The sequence below is a fragment of the Schistocerca piceifrons genome, chromosome 4 (genome assembly GCF_021461385.2).
Source record: "Schistocerca piceifrons isolate TAMUIC-IGC-003096 chromosome 4, iqSchPice1.1, whole genome shotgun sequence".
Taxonomy (NCBI): domain Eukaryota; kingdom Metazoa; phylum Arthropoda; class Insecta; order Orthoptera; family Acrididae; genus Schistocerca; species Schistocerca piceifrons.
Genome location: NC_060141.1, coordinates 722,372,796 through 722,398,387, shown reverse-complemented (window position 1 = coordinate 722,398,387; position 25,592 = coordinate 722,372,796). Strand labels below are relative to the sequence as shown.

Below are 25,592 nucleotides of genomic sequence, written 5' to 3'. Positions count from 1 at the left end.
TCCAGTTCCTCATAAACGAACTCCATAACCTCTGACCCTCTAACTTGCTCGGTGTTACTGCATAGGTACCATTGTTACTGCATAGGTACCATCTCACATTTTGAAACACGGACAAAAAGTGAGCTCTAACAACAAGGACTCATGTATTTAGCTGTGTAGCAACTATTGTAATAGAATTCCAGTTCCTTATAAACGAGGTCCATACCCTCTAACTTGCTCGGTGTTACTGCACATTTTGAAACCTGTCTCTTTTCACGGCGCAGTGCGGTGAGGCCTCGTTGGAGCGGCAGCGGAGGCGGCGCCGGCGACCATGAAGAGGCAGAACGTCCGCACCCTGTCGCTGGTGGTGTGCACGTTCACCTACCTGCTCGTCGGCGCCGCCGTCTTCGACGCCCTCGAGTCCGACACGGAGAGCAAGCGCTGGGAGGTGCTGTCAGGTAGGATGCACTTCAGCTGTCTCTATACTATATCGTAGCCCCTCTTACGTCAATGGACATTGTCCACTGGTTTTTCACTGATTGGATACCATCCCTAAATTGAATTTCTCGAAATCCTACAAAAAACATTTTCAACATCCAGAATGAGATTTTCACTCTGCAGCGGAGTGTGCGCTGATATGAAACTTCCTGGCAGATTAAAACTGTGTGCCGGGCCGAGACTCGAACTCGGTACCTTTGCCTTTCGCGGGCAAGTGCTCTACCAACTGAGCTACCCAAGCAAGACTCACGCCCCGCCCTCACAGCTTTACTTCAGCCAATACCTCGCCTCCTACCTTCCAAACTTTACAGAAGCTCTCCTGCGAACCTTGCAGAACCAGCACTCCTGAAAGAAAGGATATTGCGGAGACATGGCATGTCCGCTGCTTGGGTAGCTCAGTTGGTAGAGCGCTTGCCCGCGAAAGGCGAAGGTCCGGAATTCGAGCCTCGGTCCGGCACACAGTTTTACTCTGCCAGGAAGTTTCATTTTCACCATCAGTTATCTCTTCATTAGACTCAAAATGTTCTCCAGCCATATTTTATACTGAACTACCAAACACAATCAGGGTCTGAAGAGGACGCAATGTCGACCGCTGTCGTGTCGTTATCTGCCGTGTGGCGTCACTCAGATACGATACGGAGAGGCATGGGGTCAGCACACTGTTCTCCCGTGATAATAAGGCAGATAAAATTAACATCTGGCATGGAATATCGAGGGTGTAAGAAAGATGTGAATACTGTAAGTAAAATGGTGTAACTCGTTTTGTTCGATTAAGTGTCGAACATGATTTATCAGTTTTGTGGAAAAGGTAGTAGTTTTGTATATTAACAGTTGATGCAGACAGACAATGTGAAAATAACAGTCTACAAACTTCCTACTACCGGGATTTTTTTTTTTTTTTTTTTTTTTTTTTGTTTCACTGTGAACCACTTAGGCCATAATGACTCCAAGAAATTTACATGGGATATATTGGCAGTATTTTAATGAAATAACATAAAAACATACATTACAGCTGTTCAAAGTAATAGTCTTCATTTTGTTTTCTCAAACGTTACTTCAAGAAATAAAACAAAAGTAAAAGATTTAGATTGGGGTCATATGACTCTAGTGATACTCGCTGCGCCGGCCGCTGTGGCCGAGCGGTTCTCGGCGCTTCAGTCCGGAACCACGCAGCTGCTACGATCGCAGGTTCGAATCCTGCTTCGGGCATGGATGTGTGTGATGTCCTTAGGTTAGTTAGTTTTACGTATGTAAGTAGGCTGTTTAGGTTTTCATGTTGGTAACGCCACGTAGCGCTCTGTATGAAAATCACTGACTGTGCTGTGTGCAGTCTGTGGCTGGTTGGCATTGTTGCAATATCCGCTATTGTAGTGCTGGGCAGCTGGATGTGAACAGCGCGTAGCGTTGTTCAGTTGGAGGTGAGCCGCCAGCACTGGTGAATGTGGGGAGCATAGGGGCTATGTAAGTAGGCTGTTTAGGTTTTTATGTTGCTAACGCCACGTAGCGCTCTGTGTTAAAATCAATGACTGTGCTGTGTGCAGTCTGTGGCTGGTTGGCATTGTTGAAATATTTGCTATTGTAGTTGGGCAGTTGGATGTGAACAGGGCGTAGCGTTGCGCAGTAGGTGAGTCGCCAGCAGTGGTGGATGTGGGGAGAGAGATGGCAGAGTTTTGAGAGCGTACGATCTGGACTGTGTCTGTCAGAAAAACGAAATTTGTAAGACCGGATGTCATGAACTGATATATATATTATGACTTTTGAACACTATTAAGGTAAATACATTGTTTGTTCCCTATCAAAATGTTTCATTTGCTAACCATGCCTATCAGTAGTTAGTGCCTTCAGTAGTTAGAATCTTTTATTTAGCTGGCAGTATTGGCGCTCGCTGTATTGCAGTAGTTCAAGTAACGAAGATTTTTGTGAGGTAAGTGATTCATGAAAGGTATTGGTTATTGTTAGTCACGGCCATTCTTTTTTAGGGATTATTGAAAGTCAGATTGCGTTGCTCTAAAAATATTGTGTGTCAGTTTAGTAGTGATCAGAATAAGTAAAGAGAGAAATGTCTGAGTACGTTCAGTTTTGCTGAGCTCTTTGAAAATCAAATAACGTAAGAGGTTCACCAGCACAGTAATTCCTAAATTTTTGTTAGGGGGTGTTTCACGTAGTTCTAAGTCTAGGGGACTGATGACCTCAGATGTTAAGTCCCGTAGTGCTTAGAGCCATTTGATACTCGTTGCAAAAACTGTAAATAAATCCTAATGTTTTCTAAATATACAGCTGAACAAAACATCATTGGGTATAATTGACTCAGGATGGTGGTGGTGGTTAGTGTTTAACGTCTCGTCGACAACGAGGTCATTAGAGACGGAGCGCAAGCTCGGGTTAGGGAAGGATTGGGAAGGAAGTCGGCCGTGCCCTTTCAAAGGAACCATCCCGGCATTTGCCTGAAACGATTTAGGGAAATCACGGAAAACCTAAATCAGGATGGCTGGAGACGGGATTGAACCGTCGTCCTCCCGAATGCGAGTCCAGTGTGCTAACCACCGCGCCACCTCGCTCGGTGACTCAGGAGGAGAAGGTCATACACAGGGTGGAGAAAAAACGCCGTACTTGGAGGTCGGCATAGCAAAACCTAGTCCCGCCAACAGGTTTAATAGGAACGCGAATAAAAAACGAGGCTCCAGCAATACTGTAACTGCTTGCAGCGTGGCCAAGAACAGGTAGCATGTGTAAGGTGTCAGGCAAATCCAACACCTTCCATGAAAACCCTGACATGATAAGCAAATCCAGTAATATGTCACATGGCTCCGAATAAATCGTGACATTGAATTAACCAAAGTAATACGAGTAACGAGTCAGCAAATGGAATACCACAGACTAACACAAGAATGCCTAAATGTATGTCATACCTTCCCACCGTGAGACAGACGCAGTTCCGAGGGGAGAAACGAGGACAGAAGCCGAGAGCAGAACCATGTTAAGCTAGAAGGCCCTACGATAAGGGACGGACACCCATGTTGCCAGCTAACCGCTAGGACCACCCCCCAGCCCATGTTAAAAGGTAGAACCCTCCAGAAGAACAGTATAGATCTTACGATAACACTAAAAGGGCCACCCCAGCCGCAAGTTTTAGCGTGAGACTTTTTCGCGTCTCTGTTACGTCAGAACCACCCCCCAGCCCATGTTAAAAGATAGAGCCCTCCAGAAGAACAGTATAGATCTTACGATAACACTAAAAGGACCACACCAGCTGCAAGTTTTAGCGTGAGACTTTTTCGCGTCTCTGTTACGTTGCAAACTTTAAAAATATTGCCCCACCACGTAAAGTATAACGTTTCTCGTTGGATAGACAGAATTTTTGTAGGCGTAGCTTAAGATTAACACTGAGACCCTGATTGGTCAGATGAAAACACAGCCAGATAGTTTTTTTTAAACCAACTTCGGTAAATTGTAGTAAGGAGAAGTTAGGAGAGAGTTGCTTCCGAGACGGCGAGGTGAGCGGAGCTGTGCTGCCCGCCGCCCCCTGACGAACACCGACAGGGTAATGAACACACACGATGCCGCATAACAGCGCATAAAGCTTCACTCAGAACTGCAGAAGTCTCATCTGTTACACCCCCTTTTTGCGTAATACTACTGTCGATCGTCAATTAAAGCTCATGGTGTTCACATTTGCCACTTGAAGTAAAAATCTGAAACGCGATGATTTTTCTGTTATATAGTTATTGAGAAGCCACATCAGCCACTGTAATTTACGACAAGTTAGATAAGTAATTAAAGATAATTGAGGCTCACTGTAGACCATTTTGATAATTTTCTCTTTTGTGAAACTTAATTTAAACCTAGATTATAGATGTGATATGACATAGGTCATCCTTTGATCCATTGTAGAACTTGGAAACCCATTCAGGGAATATTCGTTCACATTTTTGTTGAACGCAGTCGGTTTTTACCATCCTGTATTAAAACATTTCCTTTTATCAATAGTGCAATTTATAAACAATGTTTTGTGAGTAGAATAAAATTTCCGATGGTAAACTTGACTGCTTTTTCGACGTTATTTTACCAGCTAACTAAAAATAGGAAAGCCTTGAACCCCTTCCACTAAATTTAGTTAGTATTAAGATTCTTTTACAGGGAGTGCAGTGGAGCTGACGCTGAAATCATTAAGTATTTGGTTATATCATCGTTAGTCTCACTGAACTCTTCTGAACTCTACATATCATGTGTGGTCTGACGTCTCCTTACCAGCAACAGGTCCCAGGTTCAAACTAGTCAATTCCCTAAAAAACACGCTCAGAGCGTCGTTGCGCGAAAGTAGTAGGGAGACACGATATAGAACAACAGACACCACGCAGAATGTTAGACACGAACTCTACACAGAGCTGGGGCTGTCCCGCTAGCTCAATGAGATGAGGCAATGCCGTGTGGAAAAAATACACCGACTTGCCAATGTTCGAGTCGCGTTCGTAGCAAAAGTTTGTTTTTCAGTTAAAGTATCAATTTGTATCCAATTTACACATCTTAAATTTGGTATCTTTTCTTTAAGTGTCCTTGTAGTATCCTGCCCACTCATCTATTGTAGGGTGCCTAGGAAGCTGTTTTCTCAGATCGCTAGACAACAATTCAAGCAACTCGTATTAATGGCGTAAGATAAATTGACAATACTCAACTTCCGTTCTTCATCGTCGCGCCGGCGTTTGTCGTTACGCCGGAACAGTCCCCACAAAGAAAAATCTAATGGACTGACGTCCCTGAAACGTGGAGACAAGAACAGTGGCCCTCCACAACCGATCCATTTCCCTGAAAACGCTTCATTTAAATAGTTAGGCACATTCATTCCAAAATGTGGCGGTGCACCATCATGTTGAAACTATAACTGTCACTGAATACCAAGTGGAACGTGGCAGGGAACATATTATAAAGAAACGTACGACACAGGGGAGCATTCAACTTGTCCGGCAATAAATAAGGGCCCAAAGGCACTTCTTCCACGTTTCTAGACCACAAGTTTATGCCGAAGTGAACCTGAAAGCCACGTTCATGAGTGACATGTGGGTTGTGTTCCGACCAACAACGGCTGTGGTGGAGGTTAAAAATACCTTCAAAAATGAAGCTAGCTTCAGCAGTCCATATCACGTTATTTATTAAATGTTCAAAATCATCCACTTGGTGCAAAACGCAGTCGAAAACTGAACTCGTGGAATGCAGCCTTCTTGAGTTAATGTGTAATGCTATGGGTGTAGTTGTTCATCGTGCAATACGAGGTGCATTCGAGTTCTAAGGCCTCCGATTTTTTTTTTCTAATTAACTACTCACCCGAAATCGATGAAACTGGCGTTACTTCTCGACTTAATCGCCCTACAGACGTACACATTTTTCACAACGCTGACGCCATGATTCAATGGCAGCGGCGAAGGCTTCTTTAGGAGTCTGTTTTGATCACTGGAAAATCGCTGAGGCGATAGCAGCACGGCTGGTGAATGTGCGGCCACGGAGAGTGTCTTTCATTGTTGGAAAAAGCCAAAAGTCACTAGGAGCCAGGTCAGGTGAGTAGGGAGCATGAGGAATCACTTCAAAGTTGTTATCACGAAGAAACTGTTGCGTAACGTTAGCTCGATGTGCGGGTGCGTTGTCTTGGTGAAACAGCACACGCGCAGCCCTTCCCGGACGTTTTTGTTGCAATGCAGGAAGGAATTTGTTCTTCAAAACATTTTCGTAGCATGCACCTGTTACCGTAGTGCCCTTTGGAACGCAATGGGTAAGGAATACGCCCTCGCTGTCCCAGAACATGGACACCATCATTTTTTCAGCACTGGCGGTTACCCGAAATTTTTTTGGTGGCGGTGAATCAGTGTGCTTCCATTGAGCTGACTGGCGCTTTGTTTCTGGATTGAAAAATGGCATCCACGCCTCATCCATTGTCACAACCGACGAAAAGAAAGTCCCATTCATGCTGTCGTTGCGCGTCAACATTGCTCGGCAACATGCCACACGGGCAGCCGTGTGGTCGTCCGTCAGGATTCGTGGCACCCACCTGGATGACACTTTTCGCATTTTCAGGTCGTCATGCAGGATTGTGAGCACATAACCCACAGAAATGCCAACTCTGGAGGCGCTCTGTTCAACAGTCATTCGGCGATCCCCCCAAAACAATTCTCTCCACTTTCTCGATCATGTCGTCAGACCGGCTTGTGCTAGCCCGAGGTTGTTTCGGTTTGTTGTTACACGATGTATTATTGAATAAATGGTCTCTAACATGGAAACCATGCTTTTCCGGACATGAGTTCATTCTTCTTCCGTACCTCTCATCTCATTTGTACATGGTCAAAAAATCACCCAGTGTACTTCTGAGGTACTTATAGTGTCATATTGATCCCAGCGGTACAAAGCAGCTGAGGCAAAGAAGCCCTAACGATGGGTACAAAAATAAATGGGAAATAATACTTTCATTGTTGCAGCTTTTTGTATAAATGCTGTTCAACGCAACAGTCCTCATCCTATTCTGGACAAGCAAAAAAAGTGATTTGGGCTAAATTGGCCCCAGTGTTTGGACACACGAGACTCAAAGTGAGGAAGTCACATATTATGAAAACAATAGTACTGAAAACAGGGGAGACATACATTTTCATGTGGCTATAGGGTCATATTGACGCCAGTGGTACTAGGAGGGTTAAAATGAGTGATCGTTGGCCTCTTCTTCCGTTTAATGATTTGTCCAAAGATAATAAACAAGGAAGGAGCAATACACACAACCATTGTTTAACCTCGTTTCCAATTGTCTGCGACGTCGTCGATTCGTTCGCTGCTACCGTCCAAGCCACAATGAGTTGGCTTTGCTTTCCTTAGGTACCTCCACCTGCACTTCACGGCGTAATCACATGATCAGTCCGTAGGGACTGGCGGCAGAAAAGCAACAAAACATGCGCCTTTCTCGCGGCTGTCCGACAGTCGTAATGCGCTTCTGGACGATTTCTTTTCTTTCACTGCAGTTTTATAATCAGCTACATCAAAATAGGTACTGCGTCCAGAAGCGAATTTAAATATTCATATACGTATAAATAATTTAAGTTAGCTGCACGTTAATGAAAATGTGGGGTGACAGCTAATCTCTCAGAAGATATGGTGACTAATTTTTTTCTAGTTCTGACGAGTGCTATCGCCTGTAATAATCACGCACTTTTTATGGAAATCCTGGATACAAGCTGAATAAGTGTTAAATGAATCAGTGTTAATAGCGATAACTGACGCGGCTGAAAGTACACAACAACAGAAGTAAGAAGTTTCAGTACAAGTCGATCCGCAAACCAGGCGTTTGTGGGATAATTGCAAATGTTTGGTTATAAGGCGCTACTGACTTCAGTATGAAATGCTATCCTAATGAGCGCAAATGTATTTGAAACTTATAATTTTCGATGAAGTTCCCATCTAAATCGGCCCAAAATTCACCAGTGGCCCATGGTTAGGGGATGAAATAGATGCATGATAAAACACTGTCACATTTTACTGCTGACGTGAGACGAATTCTAACGCGCTGAGATGGACAGATCAAGCAGGGCTTGCATCTTATCCTCCAATATCACCTGACTCATTCCTCTTGACTTTTCTGTCTGGGTCATCTCAAAAGTGTACAACATTCCTGTCGACACAGTTGAAGTACTGTGGGAGCGACCCGTACAGCTTCGTCAAGATTCGCGACATGAGGCGGGGACGTTTGAAAGAATTCCTAACTCACAGCAGAAGGACTGCAGTATTGCATCCAAACGAAGAACGGTATGTGGTACAACTCTTTGAATACACTCCTGGAAATTGAAATAAGAACACCGTGAATTCATTGTCCCAGGAAGGGGAAACTTTATTGAAACATTCCTGGGGTCAGATACATCACATGATCACACTGACAGAACCACAGCCACATAGACACAGGCAACAGAGCATGCACAATGTCGGCACTAGTACAGTGTATATCCACCTTTCGCAGCAATGCAGGCTGCTATTCTCCCATGGAGACGATCGTAGAGATGCTGGATGTAGTCCTGTGGAACGGCTTGCCATGCCATTTCCACCTGGCGCCTCAGTTGGACCAGCGTTCGTGCTGGACGTGCAGACCGCGTGAGACGACGCTTCATCCAGTCCCAAACATGCTCAATGGGGGACAGATCCGGAGATCTTGCTGGCCAGGGTAGTTGACTTACACCTTCTAGAGCACGTTGGGTGGCACGGGATACATGCGGACGTGCATTGTCCTGTTGGAACAGCAAGTTCCCTTGCCGGTCTAGGAATGGTAGAACGATGGGTTCGATGACGGTTTGGATGTACCGTGCACTATTCAGTGTCCCCTCGACGATCACCAGTGGTGTACGGCCAGTGTAGGAGATCGCTCCCCACACCATGATGCCGGGTGTTGGCCCTGTGTGCGGCCTAACGGTGTGCGGGACCGTAGCCCAGCTTCATGGAGACGGTTGCGAATGGTCCTCGCCGATACCCCAGGAGCAACAGTGTCCCTAATTTGCTGGGAAGTGGCGGTGCGGTGCCCTACGGCACTGCGTAGGATCCTACGGTCTTGGCGTGCATCCGTGCGTCGCTGCGGTCCGGTCCCAGGTCGACGGGCACGTGCACCTTCCGCCGACCACTGGCGACAACATCGATGTACTGTGGAGACCTCACGCCCCACGTGTTGAGCAATTCGGCGGTACGTCCACCCGGCCTCCCGCATGCCCACTATACGCCCTCGCTCAAAGTCCGTCAACTGCACATACGGTTCACGTCCACGCTGTCGCGGCATGCTACCAGTGTTGAAGACTGCGATGGAGCTCCGTATGCCACGGCAAACTGGATGACACTGACGGCGGCGGTGCACAAATTCTGCGCAGCTAGCGCCATTCGACGGCCACCACCGCGGTTCCTGGTGTGTCCGCTGTGCCGTGCGTGTGATCATTGCTTGTACAGCCCTCTCGCAGTGTCCGGAGCAAGTATGGTGGGTCTGACACACCGGTGTGAATGTGTTCTTTTTTCCATTTCCAGGAGTGTAGATGCGAGTGAACAGTTAACTGAAACATGTAACGTGCTGAAATACAACAACAAAAGCTATGCATCATCCCGAGATGTCATGCAAGTGTGTTGCAATTGTGACTGCTCGTGTACCGATGGGGAGGTCATCTCTGACCTTTTTTTTTTTCAGGTGACCCCATCTTGGATTGTTCAACAGCCTAGTGCAAGTCTTTTTATTTGACGCTAATTCTACGACAGTCACGTCGAAGATGGTGCAATTATAACAACACAACACCCAGTCCCCTATTGGATAAAATCTCCGATATGGCTGGGAGTTGAACCCTGGACCCCGCATGACAGTCAGTCATGGTAGAATGCCGCAAGCAAATGGATTGCAGCAACTCCACTGAAAGTAAAGCAGCAGTAGGGACTCACTAGAACGTCTGTGGAACAGTAGAGTGGACATCCATCATGCCACAAAGGACAATCGCTAACGATTATTGGGTCCACAACATCGAGTTACGTGCAGAAGGCTTTTCAACCAGAGAAGTTGCTCAATTTGTGCACTGGAGTCAAAATGATGTGGTTCGGGCATGGAATCGGTTCCAGTTGACAGGTAGTGTTGAGGACTTACATCGAACGGGTCGTCCACGTCCGGTAGGTGCAGGGGATGATAGAGTCAATGGAACCGTGGGCTGAGTGCTACATAAGGCATTCGCAGAGGCTACAGGACGCCATGTATCGCATCAAACTGTTAGGGCACTACTGTACCTCCACCCCTGATGACCATGGTGAGCACCACGTCGCACACCAGAACATCATGGACTCCATTACGGATGGGAAAGATATAATGTAGAATGGACGCTCCAGGATCGGCGTCGGGTATTGTTTATGGACGTAACTCTATATCCCTTTTTTCTGTGCTTGAGATGGTTCAAAATGGCTCTGAGCACTATGGGACTTAACATCTGTGGTCATCAGTCCCCTAGAACTTAGAACTAGTTAAACCTAACTAACCTAAGGACATCACACACATCCATGCCGAGGCAGGATTCGAACCTGCGACCGTAGCAGTCCCGCGGTTCCGGACTGAGCGCCTAGAACCGCTAGACCACCGCGGCCGGCTGTGCTTGAGATGACTGCTAAGGCGTCAAGATGGATAAGTCGAGTAGGGCTTCTACTTTAGCCTCCAAGATACGTGATATCGAACTGTCTCTCACATGAGCAGTAAGGTCGTGGTGAAGTCATGTTCTGGAGTGGTGTTACATGAGATCATCGTGTATCTCTCGTGGTAGTGGAAGGCAATCCCTCTGCTCTACCGTTGTTTTCCTCTTCTTTGTTTGAGTCATCAGGCCACTGACAGGTTTGATGCGACCCACCATGAATTCCTCTCCTGTGCCAACCTCTTCATCCCAGAGCAGCACTTGCAACGTACGTCCTCAGTTACTTGCTGTATGTATTCCAGTCCCTGCCTTTCTCTACAGTTTTTGCCTTCTACAACTCCCTCTAACGCGATGGAAGTCATTCCCTCACGTCTTAAGAGATGCCCTATCATCCTGTCCCTTCTCCTTGTTAGTGTTTTCCACGTATTCCCTTTCTCTCCGATTCTGCGCAGAACCTCCTCATTCCTCACCTTATCAGTCCACCTAATGTTCAACATTCGCGTATAGCATCGTATCTCAAATGCTTCAATTCTCTTCTGTTTCGGTTTTCCCACAGTCCCTCTTTCACTACCATACAGTGCTGTGCTCCAAACGTACATTCTCAGAAATTTCTTCTTCAAATTAAGGCCTATGTTTGATACTAGTAGACTTCTCATGGCCAGGAATGCCCTTTTTGCCAGTGCTAGTCTGCTTCTGATATCCTTCTTACTCCGTCCGTCACTGGTTGTTTTGCTGCCTAGGAAATAGTATTCCTTAACTTCATCTACTTCGTGACCATCAATCCTGATGTTAAATTTCTCGCTGTTCCCATTTCTGCTACTTCTCATTACCTACGTCTTTCTTCGATTTACTCTCAATCCATATTCTGTATCCCATTATTTATTACATTCAGCAGATTATGTAATTCTTCTTCACTTTCAGGACAGCAATGTCATCAGCGAATCGTATCAATGATATCCTTTCTGGTTGAATTTTAATTCCACTCCTGAACCTTTCTTTTATTTCCATCATTACTTCTTCGATGTACAGATTGAACAATAGGGACAAAAGACTACACCCTGTCTTACACCCTTTTTAATCCGGGCACATCGTTCTTGATCGTCCACTCTCATTATTCCCTCTTTACTCCTGTATATAGTGTATATTATCCGGCTCTCCCTGTACCTCAGCCCTATTTTTCTCAGAATTTCGAACATCTTGCACCATTTTACATTTTCGAAGGCTTATTCCAGGTCGACAAAACATATGAACGTATCTTGATTTTTCTTTGGTGTTGCTTCCATTATCGACCGCAACGTGAGAATTGCCTCTTTGGTGCCTTTACCTTTTCTAAAACCAAACTGATAGTCATGTAACGCACCCTCAATTTTCTTTCCCATTTTTCTATGTATTATTCTTGCAAGCAACTTGGATTCATGAGCTGTTAATCTGATTGTGCGATAATTCTCTCACTTGTCGGCTCTTACAGTCTGCGGAGTTGTGTGGATATTTTTCCGAAAGACTGATGGTATGCCACCAGACTCATACATTCTACACACCAACGTGGATAGTCGTTTTGTTGCCACTTCCTCCGATGATTTTAGAAATTCGGATGGAATGTTATCTATTTCTTCTGCCTTATTTGATCTTAAGCCACCCAAAGCTTTCTTAAATTTTGATTCTAATTCTTGGTCCCCTACCTCTTCTATATCGACTCCTGTTTCTTCTTCTATCACACCAGACAAATCTTTCCCCTCATAGAGGCCGTCAATGTACTCTTTCCACCTACCCTTTGTATTTAATAGTGGAATTCCCGTTGCACTCTGAATGTTATCACCCATGCTTTTAATTTCACCAAAGGTTGTTTTGATTTTCCTATATGCTGAGTCAGTCCTTCCAACAGTCATTTCTCCTTCGAGTTCTTCACATTTTTCATGCAGCCGTTTCGTACTAGCTTCGCTGCACTTCCTATTTATTTCATTCCTCAGCGACTTGTATTTCTGTTTTCCTACATTTCGTTGAACATTTTTGTACTTTCTTCTTTCATCGATCAACTGAAGTATTTCTTCTGTTAGCCATGGCGTCTTCTCAGTTATGTTCTTTATACGTATGTTTTTCTTTCCAACTTCTGTGATGGCCCTTTTTAGTGATATCCATTCCTCTTCAATTGCACTAACTACTGGACTATTCTTTATTGCTGTATCTACAGCCTTAGAGAACTTCAAGTGTTTCTCGTCATTCCCTAGTACTTCCGTATCTCATTTCTTTGCGTATTGATTCTTCCTGACTAATCTCTTAAATTTCAGCCTGCCCTTCATCACTACTACATTGTGATCTGAGTCTATATCTGTTCCTGAGTAAGCCTTACAATCGAGTATCTGATTTCAGAATCTCTGCCTGAGTATGACGTAATCTAACTGAAATCTTCCCGTATCGCCTGGCCTTTTCCAAGTATACCTCGTCCTCTTGTCATTCTTGAACAAAGTATTCGCTATTATTAGCTGAAATTAATTACAAAACTTAATTAGTCGTTCTCCTCTCTCATCCTTGTCCCAAGCCCATACTCTCCTGTAACCTTTTCTTCTACTCGTTCCCCTACAACTGCATTCCAATTTCCCTTTACGTATTGTATTACCCTTCCAGTATCCTCATACACTTTCTCTATCTCTTCATCTTCAGCTTGCGACGTCGGCATGTATACCTGAACAATCGTTATCGGTGTTGGTTTGCTGCCGATTCTGATAAGAACAACTGTGTCACTGAACTCTTCACAGTAACACACACTCTGCCCTATCCTATTCCCTTTATACCATTTTACGCTGCTGTTGATGTTACGCTATACTGATCTGACCAGAAATCCTTGTCCTCTTTCCATTTCACTTCACTGATCCCTACTATATCTAGACTGAGCCTCTGCATTTGCCCTTTTCAGATTTTCTAGCTTCAAATGGTTCAAATGGCTCTGAGCATTATGGGACTTAACTTCTGAGGTCATCAGTCCCCTAGAACTTAGAACTACTTAAACCTAACTAACCTAAGGACATCACACACATCCATGCCCGAGGCAGGATTCGAATCTGCGACCGTAGCGGTCGCACGGTTCCAGACTGTAGCGCCTAAAACCGCTCGGCCACCCCGGCTGGCTTTCTGGCTTCCCCACCACGATCAAGATTCTGACATTCCACGCTCTACGGTACAGGGGCGATATTCTGCAACCAATAGTGCAACCATATAGCCACCATTGTGGTGACAATTTCGTCACACAATCCTTCAGCATTCTAGGATCGCCAGAATGGAGTGTCCTGCCTGTTCCTCGGACATGAAACCAATCGAAAATGCGAGCGATCGATTGATTTTGGATGTCGACAAAGACAGCATACTGTGCGTACTCGTCCTTGAACAGTGGGACAATTTAGAAGAGGGTTGGTTTGATGATCTCATAGATCGTATGCGACGACGGATTCAAGCCTACATCCTAGCAAAGGAACGTTCCACCATGTACTGACGTCGCTCAGGAGTGCTATGAGAAATACTCGGGGAAAACGGTTGATTTTGTCGTTGCACAGATGTTTGCAGCCGCGGGGGATTAGCCGAGCGGTCTCAGGCGCTGCAGTCATGGACTGTGCGGCTGATCCCGGCGGAGGTTCGTCCTCCCACGGTCATGGGTGTATGTGTTTGTCCTTAGGATAATTTAGGTTGAGTAGTGTGTAAGCTTAGGGACTGATGACCTTAGCAGTTAAGTCCCATAAGATTTCACACACACACACACACACACACACACACACACACACAGATGTTTGCTTTCTTGATCTGGTCATCTGAATACATCGCAAATGAATATATACGCTTGCGTCAGTTTCAATTTTTGTTTTCTGTTCCACGATTTTAAAAATACAGGGATGATGCAAAAAATTTTGATTTGTGCCTTGGGAGAAATTTGAACCTAATTAGATGGGGACATAACCGAAAAGTTTATGTTTGAAATACATTTGTACTACTAGGAAAGTATTTATACACGAAAGGTATTCGCAGTCGCGAATACGGACAACGATCAGATGTACGAGGGCTATTCGGAAAGTAAGGAACGAAAGGTGGCGAAGTGGAAACCACAGTGAAAATCAAAACTGTTTTATTTGCAACAGTTAGCTACAACTTCCAGCTACTTATCTCCTTAGTTGCTGATCCGATTTAGACGTTTGTCGTAGCGGTGTACCAACTTTCCAATACCTTCAATATAGAAGGCTGCCACCAGTGCTTTCCACCAATTCTCTGCGCTGGCCTACAGCTCGTTGTTTGTGCCAAAATGTTGTCTTCATAGCCAGCGGTTCATGTGAGCAGAGATGAAACCCAGAGGGAGACAATTACGGGCTGTATTGTGGGTAATCAAACATTTCCAATTGAAAAGGATGCAGGAGCATCTTCATTGCCCCTGCAGAATTCGGATGAGAATTGTCTTGAAGAAGAAAACGCACGACAGTTATGTAATGTTGGCTGCATAGCTTCAGGCGAAATTTCTCACCCTGCCCTCGTACTTGGCGGGAGACGCTATTGTTCTAGGTATCTTTATGTGCCCCCTGTGTGCTTGGAACTACAAAGAACGACGTAATGCGATTGACTGGCATACTAGAGACACTGCCCAACACACCTGTGCAAAACTTCATCGGAGTTTCACTGTGGTTTCCATTTCGCGACCGATCGTTCATTACTTTTCGAATAACCCTCATAAAATAGAATGACGAAAATCTAGATTTGTGCCTCCGTGGCCGTTTTGGCTACCTGTGCATGACCCACCCGCAGATCCAAACTTCTGTATGTCGTTGTTCCTACGTCAAAACCTGTACTCGTACACACATTATGGAATTCCCATACAGGAGAGGACATTTTAACTGAAAGTCGCTGCCTGGTATCGAAGGTTTTTTGCTGTATTGCAGTACCTGTGTTGTTAAGAAGAAAAATGCAGTGCATGCATGTCTGAAGGAACATTGCACCGTTCTCCTTAGCAACACAGGCATTGGAATATCGTATATGATAGTATTTGATACTGAAGTAAGTGGCTGCTTATAACCACAAATTCGCAACTATCTCGCAAATTGCTCATTTACGGGCCCATGTTTATAGGAACGTTTTTGCTCCCAGCGTCGTATACTTTCTCACCAGTGTTAGTTTTCACTGTGAATCATGTTACACCACGTACAGAGCACGCGCTCTTGCCACGACATTGCCTCGCTGCGCTGTTAGAGCACAGGTCTCTAGGTACGTCGATTTCTCTCCGTCGAAACACGTAACTTGTCATCTTATACAGCGTGGTCCATTGATCGTGAGCGGGCCAAATATCTCACAATATAAGCTTCAAACGAAAAAACTACAAAGAACGAAACTTGTCTAGCTTGAAGAGGGAAACCAGATGGTGCTATGGTTGGCCCGCATGACAGCGCTGCCATAGGTCAAACGGATATCAACTGCGTTTTTTTTAAATAGGAACCCTCATTTTTTATTACATACTCGTGTAGTACGTAAAAAAATATGAATGTTTTAGTTGGACCACTTTTTTCGCTTTATGATAGATGGCGCTGTAATAGTTACAGACATATGGCTCACAATTTTAGACGAATAGTTGGTAACAGGTAGGTTCTTTAAATTAAAATACACAACGTAGGTACGTTTGAACATTTTATTTCGGTTGTTTCAATGTGATACATGTACCTTTGTGAACTTATCATTTCGAAGAACGCATGCTGTTACAGCGTGATTACCTTTAAATACCACATTAATGCAATAAATGCTCAAAATGATGTCCGTCAAACTCAGTGCATTTGGCAATACGTGTAACGACATTCCTCTCAACTGCGAGTAGTTCGCCTTCCGTAATGTTCACACATGCATTGAAAATGCGCTGACGCATGTTGTCAGGCGTTGTCGGTGGATCACGATAGCAAATATCCCTCAACTTTCCCCACAGAAAGAAATCCGGGGACGTCAGATCCGGTGAATGTGCGGGCCATGCTACGGTGCTTCGACGACCAATCCACCTGTCATGAAATATGCTATTCAATACCGCTTCAACCGCACGCGAGCTATGTGCCGGACGTCCATCATGTTGGAAATACATCGCCATTCTGTCCTGCAGTGAAACATCTTGTAGTAACATCGGTAGAGCATTACGTAGGAAATCAGCATATATTGCGCCATTCAGATTGCCATCGATAAAATGGGAGCCAATTATCTTTCCTCCCATAATGCCACACCACACATTAACCCGCCAAGGTCGCTGATGTTCCACTTGTAGCAGCCATCGTGGATTTTCCGTTGCCCAATAGTGCATATTATGCCGGTTTACGTTACCGCTGTTGGTGAATGACGCTTCGTCGCTAAATAGAACGCGTGCAAAAAATCTGTCTTCGTCCCGTAATTTTTCTTGTTCCCAGTGGCAGAAGTGTACACGACGTTCAAAGTCGTCGCCATGCAATTCCTGGTGCGTAGAAATATGGTACGGGTGCAAACGATGTTGATATAGCATTCTCAACACCGACGTTTTTGAGATTCCCGATTCTCGCGCAATTTGTCTGCTACTGATGTGCGGATTAGCCGCGACAGCAGCTAAAACACTTACTTGGGCATTGTCATTTGTTGCAGGTTGTGGTTGACGTTTCACATGTGGCTGAACACTGCCTGTTTCCTTTAATAACGTAACTATCCGGCGAACGGTCCGGACACTTGGATGATGTCGTCCAGGATACCATGCAGCATACATAGCATACGCCCGTTGGGCATTTTGATCACAATAGCTATACATCAACACGATATCGACCTTTTCCGCAGTTGGAAAACGGTCCATTTTAACACGGGTAATGTATCACGAAGCAAATACAGTCCGCACTGGCGAAATGTTACGTGACACCACGTACTTATACATTTGTGACTATTATAGCACCATCTGTCACAAAGTGAAAAAAGTGGTCCAACTAAAACATTTATATTTCTTTCCGTACTACACAAATATGTAATAAATAATAGGGGTTCCTATATAAAAAAAACGCAGTTGATATCCATTTGACCTATGGCAGCGCCATCTAGCGGGGCAACCATAGCGCCATCTGGTTTCCCCCTTCAAGCTAGACAAGTTTCGTTCTTTGTAGTTTTATCGTTTGAAGCTTATATCGTGAGATATTTGGCCTGGTCACTGTCAACGGACCACCCTGTATAAGTATTCTTCAAGGTGGAAACAGATCATCAACTCTCGAACGTGTTAGTTTAATGTGAAATAAGTTATGCTCCCATCGTGCACAACATGCGGAGTTCCTTTATGCCTGAAACGTGGTGAGAGTAAGAATAGCACTCCGCCTCGCCTTCCGTATTCGCCTCCCGTCCCCCATGCGGATCCTCTATGACCTCATTCCTTTCCCCCATCTGCTCTTATTCCTCGAACATATCCGCATCCTCTACACATCCCGCCGTCTTGAACCCCCTCACCCCCTGGTTGCTCCTCTCCTCTCCCATCCCCGCCCCCTGCCATGTCTTCACTGTTGTGTCCCCCCTACCCTCCATCTCTACACCCTTCATCTCCTTTCCCAAGGTGGCTTCCATCAACTCCCCCTCCCGGATGATGCCCTCTCTCCCTCCATTTATCCCTCCTATCAACTCTGATCCTCACTCCCCCTCCTTTCCTCTGTCCTTTTCCCGGGCTCCCTCTCCCCCCCCTTCCATCCTCTTTCTTCCACACCTCCCCTCTCTTTTCCCCCTTCTCTCCCCCGAGTCCTTTTACATTTCCCTCCTCTGCCTCCTCTCATTCCGTCTCGCGTCTGCCCTTCTCCCCCTTTATTAGTGTCTCCCTCCTTGGTTCCCCCCCCCTTTTCGATTTTTCCTCTCCTCCCTCCTTGTTTTTCCCCCTACCTCAGGTCCCCCCCCCCCATCTGCCTTGGATCGGGAGTGCCATCTTTGTGCCGCCTTTTTCGTGCAGTGATTTACAGTGAGTTTTTCCAGTGCGTGCTCCGTGTTGTGTCTCTTGGGAAGTGTAGCGAACAGCCATCATACTGTGTCGCTGGGTGTGCTTTTTATCACTTGCGAACAGAAACCAGACTGTCACCATGTTTTTTAATTGTGTGTCTACTATGTTACTTGTCTGATTCCTGTGTATTTTATCAACATTGCCGTCCCCTTTTGCTTTCTGTTTTAACTTTCCGCATTTTTACGCCATTTTCCACTTTAAATCACCATTTTATCGCCTGTTTTTTCTTGTTTCTTTCTTCTACCTTTTTTTAAAAAAAAAGTCTGTAGGCTGTAGCGCAGCGTAGTAAGCTGCTGCCAGCCCGCCCACTTTAGGGGGAATTGAAAATCAATAAAGAAAAAAAAATGAGAGTAAGAATAAAATAGAAAATACTCTTACCTTCGTAGCAAGAGCCCTCTCTATCTCACCCTATCTGCGTCAGCCGGTGCCACCATCAGTGGTAATGCATAAAGAAAAGTTAATGATTACCTGCCATGACAGTCAATAGCTATCACCACAAGGATAGTGTTGCTAAAAAGCGGCTGGAACTAAAACACTAAAGAAGTTCTTCATTTTCCATTCATCAAAGGACAGCAGGACACGTATTTAAAGAAAATCATACGTTCGCTAAGCAAAGACTTACGTGCGGCCAGAGAGTCAGGTACCTGGTTTTGCCTCAAAGCGGCAGGTCACTTGAAGAGCGCTGGCGTGTAAGGACTTTGTGGCCTTCTGAAAATAGACCGCCTGCTCGACCGGCCGGCGGTGTTCCTTCACGGCGGACGGCAGCCGTGCCCGTTCACAGCGCAAGTGTCCCAGCGGTTTATGAATTACACTGGAACTGCAGTTTGGCAACTTTGCTCTCAAGATACACAAGCGTAATGGCATGTTTAGCAAACAACATTGCAAAGTCCAGTGAATTTGAGCCGAGCCCTCCCACCTGCTAGTGTTAACGTGATTATAAATAAGAATACTTTGAATGACGGTTCTGAATTTGTCCCAGTTACATACACTACTGGCCATTAAAATTGCTGCACCAAGAAGAAATGCAGATGATAAACGGGTATTGATTGGACAAATATACTATACTAGAACTGACATCCGATTACATTTTCACGCAATTTGGGTGCATAGATCCTGAGAAATCAGTACCCAGAACAACCACCTCTGGCCGTAATAACGGCCTTGATACGCCTGGGTATTGAGTCAAACACATCTTGGATGGCGTGTACAGGAACAGCTGCCCATGCAGCTTCAACACGATATCGCAGTTCATCAAGAGTAGTGACTGGCGTATTGTGACGAGCCAGTTGCTCGGCCACCATTGACCAGACGTTTTCAATTGGTGACAGATCTGGAGAATGTGCTGGCCAGGGCAGCAGTCGAACATTTTCTTTATCCAGAAAGGCCTGTACAGGACCTGCAGCATACGGTCGTGCATTATCCTGTTGAAATGTAGGGTTTCGCAGGGATCGAATGAAGGGTAGAGCCACGGGTCGTAACACATCTGAAATGTAACGTCCACTGTTCAAAGTGCCGTCAGTGCGAAGAAGAGGTGACCGAGACGTGTAATCCATACCATCACGCCAGGTGATACGCCAGTATGGCGATGACGAATACACGCTTCCAATGTGCGTTCACCGCGATGTCGCCAAACACGGATGCGACCACCATGATGCTGTAAACAGAACCTGGAATCATTCGAAAAAATGACGCTTTGCCATTCGCGCACCCAGGTTCGTCGTTGAGTACACCATCGCAGGCGCTCCTGTCTGTGATGTAGCGTCAAGGGTAACCGCAGCCAGGGTCTCCGAGCTGATAGTCCATGCTGCTGCAAACGTTGTAATGTTGTTGCATTAATTTGTTCTGAGAGCGGTGCTGATATTCAAGACCATAAAAGTGGGTTAAAAGCTGTGAGCTATCTGAGGAAGTTAACCTTGCATTACTGCGCAACTGTTTCACCAGGTATCCAGTCTAGCTTACCAAATTCCCAACCAGACTAACATTAATTATAATCTTTTAGTACGCATCTTACGATAACCGGTGATATATATATACGATTTAAATGAAAAGAAATAAATCAGTTTATATTTGGACATTTATTTTAACATTGATCATTGTTCCGTTAAAATTTCAGCATATCAAACTTGATTCATAACTAAACTGGTGCCTTATTTAGGATTGTGTAAATGTGAGTTTGTAATCTTACAGAACACATCAAATAGGGAGCCAAGATTGGGAGACTACATACAACACTGCATTCATAAAATAACACACGAAGAACGTTGCAACATATCCAAGAGGAAATCAACCACAACCAATCGATTCAATTTTCACCCAAAGAAGTTACGTTCGTAGCGCAATCCTGTCCGTCATGAAATTACCACACACTGGTATACTAAATTCATACTAACTCTCTGTGAAATCTTCCCGAAAAGAATAGCTGAGGGCTACTTTGATGCTTACACCACATGCTTCACGTGGTCAACTTGGTTTACACATAGAGTGTAACTCCGCAATAATTTTGATAATTAAAATAAATTACATCGAAACGCAATTTACAAAAGAAAAACCTCGAACTGGTCACTATCGTCTTACTATTAACCTGACGGGTCAAACAATTGTATAAGCACGTGGTACTGGTCTCACAAAGTACACCCCACGTGGGTTGAACATAAAGAAAAGTTGCTATATTGAAAAATATTGTCAAGATGAGACGTTATAATCTCACGCACATTCGCATTTAAGATTGATGATCTTAGAGTTACTGATCAACACATGGTTCCACTTTACTCACAAAGTGGTGAGAAAGCAACTACCGGAAGATATTCTGAACTTCACACTCGAATTACACTGCGTTGCAATTTTAAATAACATTAGATATTTTAGAGCTAAACCTGAAATAAAGGTGATTAAATTTTCAGTTAGGCTGAACTTAAGAAATCCATTGTCCTACAGACTTAGCAGACACGCGCTTAGCCGGAGATCTTACCACTTCAGACACTCGCCGCGGACAGACTGACCTGGGCCCCTACGAGCGTGCTTAACAGATACAAACGGAAGTGACCAGAGAGGCAGTTTCCTATACCAACATGACAAGGGATGGACAGGACCATACTAACAATAGAAACCTCTCTGCTTTTAGAAAGCGTAGCTACCTGTTCCGACGTTGGTCCTACTGTTCTCTAGCAGACAGGCTTGTCTGCTACCATCAAGCATGCAACTAGAAATACATTTGCTCATTCATCCTCTCACATAGAAGGGAAGGGGGATGACAGTATCTTATCATATACAGTATATAAAAGAAAGCGGATGTAGGGTCTGTATGAGACTGTGTGACATGAATTACATACAAACTGTGTTTTACAGTGTAGTAGTGTGACAGATCGTTCTTGTTTATGTGTAAAACTAACACGTTCCACTGCTCAGTCTCCTCCCAGATAGTCAGAAACACCACAGTAAATTTAGAAGAGGAATTTATGCCGTAAATGACAACATATTTAAGAAATTAGCATGAAAGGAATCCAACAGAGACCTTTCAACGTCGTCGATTTGTTCGTGCAGATGGTTGTCTTGCAAACGTCCCCATCTGTTGACTCAGGGATCGAGACGTGGCTGCACGATCCGTTACAGCCATGCGGATAAGATGACTGTCATCTCGACTTCTAGTGATACGAGGCCGTTGGGATCCAGAACAGCGTTCGGTATTATCCTCCTGAATCCACCGATTCCATATTCTGCTAACAGTCGTTGGATCTCGACCAACGCGAGCAGCAATGTCACGATACGATAAAACGCAATCGTGATAGGCTACAATCGGACCTTTATCAAAGTCGTAAACGTGATGGTACGCATTTCTCCTCCTTACACGAGGCATCACAACAATGTTTCACCAGGCAACGCTGGTCAACTGCTGTTTGTGTATGAGAAATCGATTGGAAACTTTCCTCATGTCAGCACGTTGTAGGTGTCGCCACCGGCGCCAACCTTGTGTGAATGCTCTGAAAAGCTAATCATTTGCATATCACAACATCTTCTTCCTGTCGGTTAAATTTCGAGTCTGTAGTACGTCATCTTCGTGGTGTAGCAATTTTAATGGCCATTAGTGTATTTCCCATCTTTCAGCTGAGGGTGATACCACGTAGAATAATACGATACTCGCCACAAGAAGAAAATTACTCAAGCTTCCGACTATTCGGGTTAATGCGGACCTCAGACTACACTATAAACGCAGAACTCTGGAAATTCGAAAAACACATTTTATTACTCAAAACTGCAGATTACTGTATTTACAGGCTATGTTACATGTCACATTTGAGAGACCACTGCGTTACTTACACGTTAATCGCCTGAGACTGGCAAATTATTTAGAAAATAACACTTACACCACACTGTATTTCGTATCACCTGCTTTCAGTTCACTTTCTGGAAATAATTGTCCAATTTTTTTCTGCTTTCTTTTTTATTTACTTTTTCTTCACCACGGTTCTCATTCTTCAGAGAATAAAAACATCGATACAACCAAACGAATTTTGTGCTGCATTTCTGAGAGCGTATTTCAGTGCCTCGGTGTGTGTGAAAACGGCTCCGTCTTCGTTCTCTTCAACTACCTAACGCACTTCTTTCACTATATCCGCCCCACTTAGCTGCTCTAATCCAAGTTCATAGACATCTTATTTAACCACACGCATTTATTTTTGTCATCTATTCCCGTACAACAATAAATCTGTATTCTAAATGAAAGTATTCGTTCCAGTTACAACGACACTTCAGATTTCGTTTTTTATATTTTTCGGAAATCGACGAAGTAAGCACGGATAATCTGCGAGCCCCATAATCCGTACCTGGAAGATCAAAAGCTTGCGATATCCATGTCTGCTTATAAACGGTGTAAGTGCATAAACTGTGATCACTGGTGCATTAATATGCACCCACATCCGTGTGTTACTTGCTTTTTCTCTCCGTCTAACAGTCTTCCCGCAAAGATGTCACATAATTTACTACCTGGTGTTTTCTGCATGGTCTCAACTGCACCATTAAGTGGACTACGCTTCGAAGCAGATATTAACCTTTTGTGTCCACGAGTCCACACTTCAACGCCTGGCCTGCCACCCAGGAGAAAATAAACATGAATAGCTTGCTCTTGCCTCATGTACTTGGAGAAACTAACTAATCTAAAAACATACCACACCTAACAGCTACAATAATTAATCTGCAAACGAAGTAAATTCTAATGTATTGTTGTCCAGTACACTCTCCTCAGGCACCAATAAAAATATCTGCACTTATACCTCTCTATATTTTTACTGTACCGCATCGTCATCGGCATCGACCATTACCATCCACTGATAGATGAAGGCTCACAATAGAATTTTCCACGCAGTATGGTCGTCAGCTGCGTACATACATGCCACTGCTTTTCTAATGTTAGGTACCTTCCTCCCCCCCCCCCTCCCCCCATGAACCATGGACCTTGCCATTGGCGGGGAGGCTTGCGTGCTTCAGCGATACAGATAGCCGTACTGTAGGTGCAACCACAACGGAGGGGCATCTGTTGAGAGGCCAGACAAACGTGTGGCTCCTGAAGAGGGGCAGCAGCCTTTTCAGTAGTTGCAGGGGCAACAGTCTGGATGATTGACTGATCTGGCCTTGTAACACTAGCCAAAACGGCCTTGCTGTGCTGGTACTGCGAACAGCTGAAAGCGAGGGGAAACTACAGCCTTAATTTTTCCCGAGAACATGCAGCTTTATTGTATAGTTACATGATGATGGCGTCCTCTTGGGTCAAATATTCCGGGGGTAAAATAGTCTCCTATTCGGATCTCCGGTCGGGGAATACTCAAGAAGACGTCTTTATCAGGAGAAAGAAAACTGGTGTTCTACGGATCGGAGAGTGGAATGTCAGATCCCTTAATCGGACAGGTAGGTTAGAAAATTTAAAAAGGGAAATGAATAGGTTTAAGTTACATATAGTGGGAATTAGTGAAGTTCGGTGGCAGGAGGAATAAGACTTCTGGTCAGGTGAATACAAAATTATTAACACAAAATCAAATAGGGGTAATGCAGGAGTAGGTTTAATAATGAATAGGAAAATAGGAATGCGGGTAAGCTACTACAAACAGCATAGTGAACGCATTATTGTGGCCAAGATAGATACGAAACCCTAGCCTACCACAGTAGTACAAGTTTACATGTCAACAAGTTCTGCAGATGACGAAGAAATTGAAGAAATGTATGATGAAATAAAAGAAATTATTCAGGTAGTGAAGGGAAACGAACATTTAATAGTCATGGGTGACTGGAATTCGTCAGTAGGAAAAGGGAGGGACGGAAACGTAGTAGGTGAATATGGATTGGGGGGAAGAAATGAAAGAGGAAGCCGCCTGGTAGAATTTTGCACAGAGCGCAACTTAATCATAGCTAACACTTGGTTCAAGAATCATAAAAGAAGGCTGTATACATGGAAGAAGCCTGGAGATACTGACAGGCTTCAAATAGATTATATATATGGTAAGACAGAGATTTCGGAACCAGGTTTAAAATTGTAAGACATTTCCAGGGGCAGATGTGGACACTGACCACAATCTATTGGTTATGAACTGTAGATTAAAACTGAAGAAACTGCAAAAAGTTGGGAATTTAAGGAGATGGGACCTGGATAAACTCCGGCCGAAGTGGCCGTGCGGTTAAAGGCGCTGCAGTCTGGAACCGCAAGACCGCTACGGTCGCAGGTTCGAATCCGCCTCTGGCATGGATGTTTGTGATGTCCTTAGGTTAGTTAGGTTTAACTAGTTCTAAGTTCTAGGGGACTAATGACCTCAGCAGTTGAGTCCCATAGTGCTCAGAGCCATTTGAACCATTTGAACCTGGATAAACTGACTAAACCAGAGGTTGTATAGAGTTTGAGGGAGAGCATAAGGGAACAATTGACAGGAATGGGGGAAAGAAATACAACAGAAGAAGAATGGGTAGCTTTGAGGGATGAAGTAGTGAAGGCAGCA

General features: G+C 44.6%; 1 protein-coding gene across 1 annotated transcript in view; it reads left to right on the top strand.

The window, feature by feature from the left end:
* The first annotated feature begins 280 nt into the window (after positions 1-280).
* Positions 281-25,592, top strand: part of LOC124796134 (two pore potassium channel protein sup-9) — a 73,487-nt gene continuing 48,175 nt past the window's right edge. The window contains exon 1 of the mRNA XM_047260226.1: positions 281-437. Within this exon, the coding sequence (XP_047116182.1) occupies positions 311-437 (127 nt within the window). The 5' untranslated portion in view covers positions 281-310. The remainder of the gene's footprint in view (positions 438-25,592) is intronic.